Here is a 12,611-nt window from a genome sequence, read left to right as displayed (position 1 = left end):
GGTCATGCTATACATGATTTCAACGCGGAGTTTCTATAAAAAATGAATGGCGAAAACCGCACATCGATATCTCAAACCGTTCAGAAGATATTCACATTATTGATCAATATCAATAGGCCTACCGCTTATATATTTTCATTTCTGATGTGCATGAAATTGATTAATAATGTGAATATCTTCTAAACGGTTTGAGATATCGATATGCGGGTTTCACCATTCATTTATTCTTGAAATTTCCTATCGAAATAATGTATCGCATGACAATTTTCCCATTTAAAAAAATAAAGTTGCATTCAATATGGCGGATCCAAGATGGCGGAACAGATTTTTTAAGTCATTGTAAAGTGTTATTTTCAATTTGAGTAGGATCTAATCACACCCACCGTCAAATTACCTTTGTGTATGAGATATTTTCACCCACTCTATAAATTTTGAACGGTTAGATTAATAGGTATTGGTCTTACCTTTCACAATGTGTAACCATATGTTTTTAATACCCAAAATTCTTAATTTTCTACTGGTGTGGTCAAACTTTTATTGTTCAGCTGATCATAATCAACTCGGTTTGGAACTTTTCCTCATAATCAGTCAAAAATCTGGAACACTTTTAACTAGTAGTTGTGTGAACAGTAGACCTCACGCAGTATTCTCATCCACAAGTACCTGAAGTAAACTGTTTTAAATGTTAACAAAATCAGTTCACGTTTGAATTTGTATTCCATAATTTATTAATATTTATGTTAATTAAAACAATGAATAGAATATATTTCTATTCCAGAATTTATATAATATTCATCCAGTTCCGTGATAATCTTTCCATCTAATGAAAATTAATTTTTTCAATAAAAAATATTATAATTTCTTCAGCATTATTTAGTTCATTTGATTATTTTTAATCACTTATTAAATTAGTTTTTTCTATGTGAGAATATTGATACTGATGGACACGTATAATAATACCATGACTGCAAAACAAAATATTGTAACCAAAGACCTCAAAGCTGCGATTAGACAAAATTTATTAACAAAATGTTAATAACTCAATCCTTTTAGATTATAAATTAGATTGAACATAACTTATCATACACATGATTAACATGTGTGTTTGTCAACTTGCGTTCAATCTAATAGAATCTATAAGGATTAAGTTATTAACATTTTGTTAATAACTTTGGTGTAAACCCAGCTTAAAGATGCATACCTCTTCAAGGTCTTTGATTGAAACTTTAGACCTTATACAAATACAGTAATAGACTGGCTTCTCCACACATCTGTGTAATCAATTGTCAGCTGATTTATGATGAATAATTCTATAGTCTGATTTATACTCTAATATTGGCATATGAAGGAGGCTCCTTTTTCTTTTATATTATCCTTGAAATGCAAAATTTCCAAAAACCTTGTATATACGTCGACGCGCAATTTAAAAAGGAACATACCTGTCAAATTTCATGAAAATCTATTCATGTCTACTCACTTCGTTCGGTCAATAAAATGTGAATAAAACTAGTTTATTCACATTATTCAGGTTTTTATCGTAACTTGAATGAATATTCTCTTTTATAAAAGTAGATTCATATAATATATTATTCTAGAGCAAAATAGATTAGGAGCAGTGTACTCTTACCCTCTCTACATTAATGGTCGAACTCCATATTCTAAAAATGGAGAAAAATGTGTTACATTTGATGATTTATTATTGAAATTCGATTATACTTGGTGTATGTTGAGTTTTGTCTCATAATCTTGTATTTGTTTCTCTTCCATGCTTTCTAATTAGTAGAAAAGGAAACAGGTAAATCATCTGTATTTTTTGTACATTTTTCTTTGTTGGTGATGCCCATTCAACTTTTGAGAGTTATACATTTTGTTTTTATCAACCGTGGGAATACATTTTTGATAATCTAACCCAATGTCCATTCACTAAATATATTAATTACCTTAAAAAACATTTATGTGCATTTAAAAACACAGTACTACGTTACCAGCCCATCCTTTGATTCTGGCAAGTGGTTCTTTCATCATTTTTGGCTATTTCAAACTGACCTTTGTGTGAGTTATAGAGCTAAAGCAATTTTGTTCGCGTTTTAGCTAGCTGTAATGTCAATATAGTTGGAACCACCTCATGATCCTCAAGTATGATATACAAAAAATAGCATTTCAAATGGAGAATATTTGAAATTGTCATATAAATTTGTAGAATGCTTTCACTTTTCTTTGAAAACAATTCACCTCATTTGACTAGCAATTCAAGCAACTTGAATAGCAGGTAGCAATACACAATGTTCATACATTTTTGACACAAAGTTTAACTTATGAACTTATCAACGTATAATTACTACACAGTGAGTTTTAGTCCTGTTCCCTTGATGCAAGTGGGTGGTAATTTATTTCTATTCAGGAAAATGTTGTATTGTCGCACGAAGTTGCTAGCTCTACTAAATCGGTATACACACGTTAGTGCAAGTAGATTATCCTTGAGCTGTGTAACAGTCTGTGTGAACTCCGGTTGTCACGGATGAGCAGAATGTTTTTACCATATATATAACATGAACATAAAAATTATGGTGAAAGAGTCGAAGAGTGTATAACTTCAATGGGTGGACATTTTGAGCATAGTCTTGAATAATCTCCAGTAACTAAGAAATGAGTTGTAAAATATCATATTCCTTTTGTTTATAACAACAAGACATTTTTATTACAACTGAATTTCCGTTTTATAAATTTAATGAAAAACATGACTAAAAGGCCATTCTGTATATGATATAGAACAAGTTCTACTGAAATAGATTAAGGCCCGGTTTCTAGAACAATTATCTAATCTAATAGATTATTGAAATTACAGGGTGTCTGATAAATCACTCCCTATTTTTATACAGCTATAATTTCTCTATTTATGAACCAATTTTGTAAGAACTACATTTGTTAGATAGAGGACTCCTTGAGTTTTTGTTTAACACCAATTTTCATTTGTTTCAGTTTAGAAATGCCCCCTCTGTTGACTGTTGAAGAACGAGCCAAAATAGCAGCTCGTTATGAGGTGTGGGGATCTGTGGTGCGGGTACAAAGGTGGTGGAGGGCTAAACGAGGGATTCATGCAACACTGGATGCAAAAACTGTTGAAAATTGCCATTCCAAATGACTAACAACAGGGAGTGTCGCAGATGCAAGACAATCAGGAAGACCATCAACGTCAAGGACAGCAGAGAATGTTGACAGAGTTCGTGAAATGTTCATGAGGAGCCCTAAGAAATCACTGCATCAAGGATCTCATGCCCTCCTTGGTTCAAAACTGAGATTTTTCTTAAGAATCGTTGCAACAGAGTAACGTGAAAGACCACTTTCACGAGATCCTTGATGCAGTGATTTCTTAGGGCTCCTCATGAACATTTCACGAACTCTGTCAACATTCTCTGCTGTCCTTGACGTTGATGGTCTTCCTGATCGTCTTGCATCTGCGACACTCCCTGTTGTTAGTCATTTGTAATGGCAATTTTTAACAGTTTTTGCATCTAGTGTTGCATGAATCCCTCGTTCAGCCCTCCACCACCTTTGTACCCGCACCACAGATCCTCATACCTCATAACGAGCTGCTATTTTGGCTCGTTCTTCCACAGTCAACAGAGGGGGCATTTCAAAACTGAAACAAATGAAAATTGGAGTTGAACAAAACCTCAAGGAGACACCCTGTATATTAAATCTATAGGTACAAAAAAAGTTGATTTATATAATATATAATACTAACATTATAGTTTAGCTTTTTGAACAAAATAATGTTTGTGGAACTATAATTTGATTTTATTTGTGCTCATTCGTAATTGGTACATGTTATAATGTTTTCTTGCAGACTTCTTGTATCAAGAAGCGTTCCTGACTACGTACCGCACGTTTTTGTCTCCGCTAGAGTGCATTGAGAAGCTGTGCAGGCGACACCAGCGCTTCTGCACTTCTTCCGATGTGGTGAAACAGCGCGCGGCCCGCGAGGCTTTCTCACTTCTGGTGCGCGTCGTCAGCGAACTCACGTCAGTTCAAAGCTTTATTCAATATTAATAGCCCGGCTGCACGTTCCTATATTAAACTATAAGATTTATACCCCTATTAAACGCTGATTGATGACGTTGTTGTTGTTCGCTTCACTCATTGGTTCTCATGACATTGGTTTTGTTATTTGACATCAATTGTTGAATTTGACGTCAAATTTAATAATGAAACACTGGAATGTTGACCAGAAATATCACGAATTTATTGAAAAATTACATACGTTTCAACACTTATGGTGTCATCTTCAGTGTGAAAATTCATCTTAGAATAGAATAGAATAGAATAAGTTTTAATGTAACCGCTTCTGAGGTCTTCAGAAGCATTACCTCCGTCACAATGTACAGCAAATGTCACACATACAATAATTGGAAATATACTATTCTAAAAGAACTACAATATCATGATATATTCATATCATGTCCAAACAAAGAAAGATATTAAAATATATATATATATATACTCAAATATAAGATAATATAATGCAGTCACACAAATAAAAACGAACAAACAGAAATGAAAAGTAGCAGTAGCTGATACAGTATTTACTTAATGTAGGTACCTCAACATAATATTAATAATTTTACAAAGTCCTAGCCAGTTCATAGAACTCCTGGAAAGTGTAAATGGGGTTACTGATTAGGAATATCTTCAGCCTCTGCTTGAAAACTAGATTTGGCAAACCTCTAAATTGTTCAGAGAGCATATTAAAAAGCTTCACACCAATGAATAGAAATGTTTTTTGCGTGCTAGAGTACTCGTAGCGGCTGGTGATCAAATTATTCCTGCCTCTAGTCTGATGCTCATGGGATATTCCCTGCTCAACAAAACCATTCAAATTCTCCCTCACATAGGTCAGACACTGAAGAACAAAAATAGAGGGAAATGTCAGTATTTCTAATTCTTTGAAGCTCTCTTTGCATTGAGCGCGTTTTGGCAGACCACATATAAGCCTGATTGCCTTTCTTTGGATACGAAATAGTTTTGAGCTATATGCCTTTGACCCCCACAGTACAGCACCATAAGACAGGTGTGACTGAATGTGAGCAAAGTAAACTACCTTTAGAACATCAACACTGACACAAGTCCTTAACTTTCTTAATATAAATATTCCTCTATTAAGCTTTCCAGCGGTTTTATCAATGTGCCTGGACCAACTCAAACAGTTGTCCAGAGTGAATCCCAGAAATTTGGCTTCCTTTTCCGCATCTACCACCAGCAGTCTCCTATTATAAGTGAATCTCAAATCTTGAACCTTGTTGGAGTTCACACACAGCAAGTTTGAGTTGCACCACCTCTCAATTGACTGAGTAACCTCTTGTGCAGCAACATTCAGGGAAGCCTCTGTTGGCGTGCTCAGAAACACACAAAGATCATCAGCAAAAAGATAACTCTTTCAGTGTGATCACTACATCTTACCAACAAGCAACAACAGTACGGTATATAAAGTTAGTTTGAAATCGTATAGTCATTATATATCACACCGTAAAGATCATTGTATACAATCGTACAAATTTTATCACCTATAAAAATTGGAATTGATGAAAGTAGGCTACAGCTTAAGTTGTTGAGACTCTAGTAAAAGTATTTGTAGCGTAGCCTACGATTATGAACCCATATGAGTATTCATTCATCTTCCAAATAATGTCGAACAGTCATTTTCCAGTTTTGAAAAGGAATAATTTATTAATAGTACATTATTTGCTCCTTTGCTACATTATTAACTGTATCTTTTGCAATTCAACTTGATTTGTTTACAGAGCATCGGATCTGGATGTTGTGGTTCTACAAACATTGATGGAGTTCGGCTACCAGTTGCTGTGCAGCGGAGACCTGACAATGGCCAAGGCATTACGTGTCAAGGTGCTTGAGAAGCACACTGCCAAGCAGTCTGTCTGTCTTCCTAGTACAAATCTTACGGCGCAGAATGTCTATATTAAGTAAGTCAAACGCTTTTTCTTACTAATTAATCTAAAAAGATGCAGACAGCACAGACATATTGTGCTGATTTATAAGTAGTGTCTTATGTCTTTAGAACTCCTATAGCTAACTACAAATGATTCTTATAACATCATGAATAATATTTTCCTCTATTGTTTCAGGCAATCTCTTCTAATAAATTTTAAATCGAGTCAAATGGCCGAACAAATGACACTTCTGGACGCAGATCTCTTTATGAAAATTGAAATTCCAGAAGTACTGATATGGGCTCAAGAACAAAATGAAGATCGAAGCCCCAACCTTACCCGGTTCACAGAGCATTTCAACAAGATGTCTTTTTGGTAAGCCAATCGTTAATTAATATATGCAACGATGTCTTTTCAACTAGCTTGATCATACTTAATTAGGGCTGATCTCGGATTCAAATCGATATTGCTTGGTTCAACCCAGCATCTGGTATTCTGGCAACATCATTTATCTTGTAAAATAGCTCTGTTTTCAACTGCCTTAGATAAAAAATCTTAACTGCAAAAATCAAATAAAAATGTTAACCGTGAATCATAGTAATTTTGTAGGCCTACTCATTTACATGAAGATTATTTCGACTTAGAATAAACATAAAATAGTGGAATAATTCATCAAATTGGAGATAATTTTATGCTCTACAAACCTACGATGAACATTAATTTTTACGACGCATTGTTGAAGAGTTATAAGCCTTGAAAGAGCACAAAAATATATGAAATAATGTTGACTTGGAAACGCATTGTTTCCAAAATACAGGGTGATTCATAATTATGGTAAAATATTTCAATACGTGATAGTAGAGGTAAAAATAAGAAAAAAAGTTCATATAAACATATATACATAAACGCTTCATTAGCGAGCTATACAGGGTGAAAGATTTAGCCCGGAATTCAGTTCCTCTGGTGAAATACACCGATGCTGAATTGTTTGGGGACTAGTTTTTGAAAAACTTATGCTGGATTCATATGGAAAAATATCTTAAAAATTGAATAAAACTAGTCTGGAAGCTGTAGTGTAAGTAGTTTTTGAGAAAAAAGTTGAAATATGCAAAAAATCTAAGTAGAAAAACACAGACTTCTACGTTTGATGCCCTATAACTTTCTTCAATGACCAGTAAACAAATCATTTTTCGCAATAAAAATTAGAGAATCTAATTCTGAAAAGAATCATGTAAGCTGTGTAAACTAAATTTGAATAATTATGTAGTGTATTTTTCCATATGAACCTAGCATAAGTTTTCCAAGAACTAGTCCCCAAATAATTCAGCATCGGTGTATTTCACCAGAGGAACTGAATTCCGGGCGAAATCTTTCACCCTGTATAGCTCGCTAATGAAGCGTTTATGGATATGTGTTTATAAGAACTTTTTTTCTTATTTTTACCTCTTCTATCACGTATTAAATTATTTTACCATAATTAAGAATCACCCTGTATAAGCGTGTAAGCAAGAATTGAAAAAATGTTCCTTTAAACCACCCTCATCTAAACCACAAAGGTTAGTGATTGGGACTTTTTGTATGTTCAACGAAGTAAAAAATTATGTTCAAAACATTTCCTCCAAATTTCTTTGTCAATTAGAATTTTTTGCAAAACTAAAGATTTCACACTCAACACAAAAGCTGCTGTAACAGTCGTAGGGAAATGCGTGAAATCGTGAAATTATACATCAACATGAAGAGGATTTAACCAGCATGATTTTCCCATCAATTTTTTAAAATAATTTAGGCTTTCCTGTTTTTTTTTATCAAAAATGTCGCACCTTCAAGAGAGGATATCTTGAAACAGAACTATAAAAGATGTTGAAAAAATTGTGGTGTGAATTTTGTAGGAAATTATGTGAGCTTAAATTTTTTTTAGAATAGTCATTTCCGTAAGACGCATAGTTTTTGAGATATTATATTCGAGAAACTAAAATATTGTACCTTTGAACCACCCTCATCCTCTTAGCTCAGTGGGTAGTGGTGAGAAATTTTTATATGTTCACGTCCTCCGTACTACCATGAATAGAACTAAAATTGTCATCCAAACTTTCTCCTCTATATCTTTTTTGAGGATTCATTGCCTGGAATAACATAAATTCTCCAAATATCCACATTTTGTTCGAAATCAAAAATAAGTTTTCTTCTTTTAAGAGAGCATTTGTTTTCATTTGTGTTATAAAAAATAGGGCAAGGTCCAGGATTCTTGAACAGCAAGACGCCAAAGACAGAGAGCGGTATGTTGTGAAGTTCATCAAAATAATGAAACATCTGAGGAAGATCAATAATTTCAACTCGTACTTGGCTCTGCTGTCGGCTCTAGACTCGGCGCCCATCAGGAGGCTGGAATGGCAGAAACAGATAACCGAGGGTCTCAAAGAGTATTGCGCTCTCATTGACAGCTCATCCAGTTTTAGGGCCTACAGACAGGCTCTAGCCGAAACTCAGCCACCATGTATCCCTTACATGTAAGTACATTCATTACATTAAGAGGGGAGGGTCTCAGTTCATCAAGTGCCTATTTTGTCAATTTATTGAGAAAGTGGAACAGATGGGAAGTTGAGCCGTTCAGTTCGTCGATCTCTCGGCATCAAGTTATGTTGCAGGTCGATACACAGGGAGTGTATTAGCTCGTCAAATCAGCTACACCTTTGCAAACTGACGTGAATCAACTGCCAATAAGAATTATGCGCCTGCTACTCCCGTTGGAAGGGTGACCGCTTGAGCCAACTCCTCTGAATATTATTACTCCTCTGTTAAATCGCTTCCCGGAGATTCGGAACCCACCTAAAGCTGTAGGTCCATTCATCTCTCATTATCACCCGACTCATTACCCACGCACAAGCCTAGAGCTCATGTGGGCATCACCCTCAGCAAATATTAGCATCACCTAAATGTTATGCTTATTAATATTTCAAAGATAAAAGATAGATTATGGGGTTAGGTTTTTGCTTTCATTTGGCAATATACTGGTATTATTTGAATTTTTTATATTTTATTGCGAATGATGGTCACATGAGCTTTTTGCTTGTGCGTGGTTAATGGGAAGTGCGAGGGTGAATTATAAGATGTTCAAACATCCATGCCTATTCGAAGCGATTCGACGGGATTCGAACCCGCGACCAGATGAAGAACCCCCAGACTGAAGGGTGCAACGCCTTATTCAACTCTGGCTATCTGGCCAATCTTATGATTGTTATGTTTTGAATGTGGTACGGCATCATTCAAATATATGATACTGTATCAACAGAGCTTTTTGAAAGGATTGATTGTTTGATTGAGTACCTTATTTATGTAGATTACAATATATACTGGCTTATACACTAATACAATAGCTTACAATACAGCAAAGTTTTAGATGAATTTACATAACATAAACTAAGAAAATAATTATTGAACTGTACAATGATATGAAAAAAACGCAATTTGGAATAACTAAACAAGATAATATTGTAATGCATCTACGTAAATTGGCGGAGGTTTGGACATATCAATGTCCATTCTTTGGAAAGAATATTAAAAATATCCTTCCCAGTATCTCTCTACAAAACGTTAATTCCAATTCCACTTTTTTTGTTTATATTGTATCTGAACCTGATACCTCTCTCGCGTTCGCTACCTTTCAGCCTGCCGCTCTGCTCTGCTCCCCACGCCACGCATCAACCAAATGAGTGGTTGACCCACCCGCCACCAGGGTGCGCCTCAGTCGCCGCCACCCGTTCCTGCGTTTCTATTGGCCAAGCACCGCCGGCCAATAGCAGCGCAGGTGAACTCGGGGACTGTGAATAAAAGGGGGCTACTCAGCTACCCTCGATAGCACTTGCTCACTAGCAGCCTTCCACTGAAGAGCCAGAAGAGACCACCAGCCGAGACCACTACCGAGACCAGGAGCAGAGCAGCGAGCAGGCCAATGAGGGAACCACGGCGAGACTAACCGCAACCTGAGGTGTCTTCCATGTCTACTACCCAGCCGATGCCTAGGAGGAACCGAGCCGGCCGCCGAATCCAGAAGAGGAGGGCCCTACGTCGGCTTCGCCAGGTGGAGGAGAGGCTGAGGCTGTACACCGCCGCGCCAGCTGCGCCCCAAGACTTAGCGCCCCAGCCTAACAACTGGCGCGCGGTACTGGATGCGCGGGTTGGGTGCCGAACCGACATCGGAGTGTGTGCAGCGGAAGCCTACGACCCTGCCAGCCCGGGGTTTGACCGAAGGCCCCTTCTAAACGAGGAAGTGGTCGAGGAGGTCCTCCCGGCGGAGATTCGGCACGACCTCTGGCTAGTAGATCACCCGGTCAGCCCTCTCCGTAGCCCGGGTAAACCAGAGTGGAGACTGCGAACCATTGACTTGAGCCCCTGCCGGCCTGCTCTCGCACCAGACGGACCTGCCCGGGACCCTCGCGCGGCGTGGTATCGCGCCAGTCGACGACTACTAAACATCTAGCCAATCTTGGTCCCTTTTCAGGGCCACCAGCAACAAACTTGGCCCTTTTCAGGGCCACCAAAAGCCATTTTTTACCAGACAGTGGTAACAAACCCCTCGCTCGACCCGACTGACTAGCCCAATTGATGAACGAGCCACACCTTCCGCCATATCAAACCTGATAATTGGGAATCTAAAATCAAACTTTGCATAGATGGGGCGGAGCTCCAGGAATTTATACATATATGAGACTTGTGGCAGTTGATAGAGCTTATCAATGACTATTTTAGGTATAAATTTGATCAAAATCGTTGGGGCCGTTTTCGAGAAAATCACGAAAACCCCTTTTTGACAACATTTTCGCCATTTTAGCCGCCATCTTGAATTGCATTTGATTGAAATTGTTCGTGTCGGATCCTTATATTGTAAGGACCTTAAGTTCCAAATTTCAAGTCATACCGTTAATTGGGAGATGAGATATCGTGTACACACACACACACACACATATATATATATATATATATATATATATATATATATATATATATATATATATATATCTATTAAGGTAGGCCTACCTTAATTTTTTTCGGAAAGCAATACTTTCCTTACCTATGGTAATAGGGCAAGGAAAGTAATAAGTAGAAGTTTTAATATATATGGAAATTTAAGAACAAATCATATCTATATAATAAGAGATAGTAGGGTTTTGTGTGTTCGTTTGTTCGTGTGTTCGTTTCTTCGCATCAAAACATGTCAACTTGTGGATTGCATACCGTAAAAACGGGAATGATTTAGATCTCCAAATTTTGAACATAGATTCTACAAATATCAATCTCGTGCACCTGGAAGCCCAAATTTAAATTTTCCTTCTAGATTTTTCAGAATTAATGTTCGAATTCATCTATGCTACCGTACATGAAGTTCCATAGGCTACATAGTTGCAGCCCAAAGTGTGTTTCTTATGAGGAGGTTATAATGCTGTTACAAGACTATCATTTTCGAACGGCCGTGTAGCGCAAAAAAGCTAGCTTACGTAGCGATGGTTCCTCGGTTCGAATCCCGATGCTTCCAAATTTTTTTGTTCTTAATTTTTTCCCTCGAAACGTATTATTATCAATTATTTTTTGAAGGAATTTGTTTTCATTACAATTGAACTTGGATTTTATCAAATAATTTAATAAAATTTAATGTAAAATTTTGCCACCAGTACAAATGAATTGGACATAGTCTTCATGCTGTAGGCCTATTATTGAATTTCATAAGAAAAACATGAATAGATCACAATAAAATAAGTAATAATCTATATCCTTCAGTTATAATGTAATAATGTACTATCAGACACGAATTCCCAGTGAAACGAGTATTTTAGGTATTTTGTTTGGAATTGGGAAAACAATAGGCTGCCTGATTCAAATTGAGGAGGGTCCTAATCAAACTAAAATTTATTGATGTATTGGAAAAATCAATATGATTCTGTGAGGTTTTCAAGTATTATGTATTCTTCAGTTTTCTATACTATAATAAAGGAAAGAACTGGGAAATAGGGAAATATGTTTGACGCATCATCACGTCTGAAATATACTCAACTGATTAATTTGAAATTTTGCATATAGATTCTTAATTAACCGAGTATGGTTATTTATGCCTATTTTCAGTTCTTCAAGATTTCATTACGAGCAGCTGAGCATTTCTTTTAAAAGGGACACTAGATGATAGGTATGATTGGGGATCCTATTCGAATAAAAATAACTGATTATCTGTCGCATCAAAACCGCACAGATTTCTCAAACCGTTCAAAAGTTATTCTCATTCAAAGATACTGATAAATCATTCATCTATCAATCATCTTTACTATAATAATGGAAAGAGCTGGCTCATACACGTACGTGATGTAGGAAAATTATGTTTGACACATCATCACGTCTGAACTACTGAACTGATTGATTTGAAATTGTGCATAAAAATTCTTCATTAACCGAGGATGGTAATAGGCCTATTTTCAAATTTCGAATTCTTTATTACGTCAAGTTTTCATTTTGCAGTTTTAACATAGACCCTTGCGAAGCACGGGTTACCTACTAGTGATTAATAAAGTGATGTAATTATGTAATCAAATAAAATAAAATTATTGAAATGGAGTAGACTAATGGTGGATCAGGGTAATCAATATTCAGCAGTAATGCAGTGGATATTCTAAACAATATGAG

At 36.3% G+C, this 12,611-nt stretch overlaps 1 protein-coding gene across 12 annotated transcripts in view; it reads left to right on the top strand.

Moving 5' to 3' along the window:
- The window catches only part of LOC111050783 (guanine nucleotide-releasing factor 2), a 76,976-nt gene that overhangs the window by 51,460 nt on the left and 12,905 nt on the right, over nt 1–12,611 (top strand). For 10 of the 12 annotated variants that reach the window (XM_039432542.1, XM_039432548.1, XM_039432550.1 and 7 more), the window contains 5 exons: nt 1,784–1,795; nt 3,848–4,022; nt 5,799–5,978; nt 6,141–6,320; nt 8,174–8,452. In XM_039432542.1, the coding sequence (XP_039288476.1) occupies nt 1,784–1,795; nt 3,848–4,022; nt 5,799–5,978; nt 6,141–6,320; nt 8,174–8,452 (826 nt within the window). The remainder of the gene's footprint in view (nt 1–1,783; nt 1,796–3,847; nt 4,023–5,798; nt 5,979–6,140; nt 6,321–8,173; nt 8,453–12,611) is intronic. The other 2 variants (XM_039432551.1, XM_039432541.1) reach the window with 1 other exon arrangement.

Source organism: Nilaparvata lugens, chromosome 7 (genome assembly GCF_014356525.2).
Source record: "Nilaparvata lugens isolate BPH chromosome 7, ASM1435652v1, whole genome shotgun sequence".
In the NCBI taxonomy this organism is placed as follows: Eukaryota; Metazoa; Arthropoda; class Insecta; order Hemiptera; family Delphacidae; genus Nilaparvata; species Nilaparvata lugens.
Note: the sequence above shows the minus strand (reverse complement) of the source record. Positions and strands in the feature narration are given on the sequence as shown.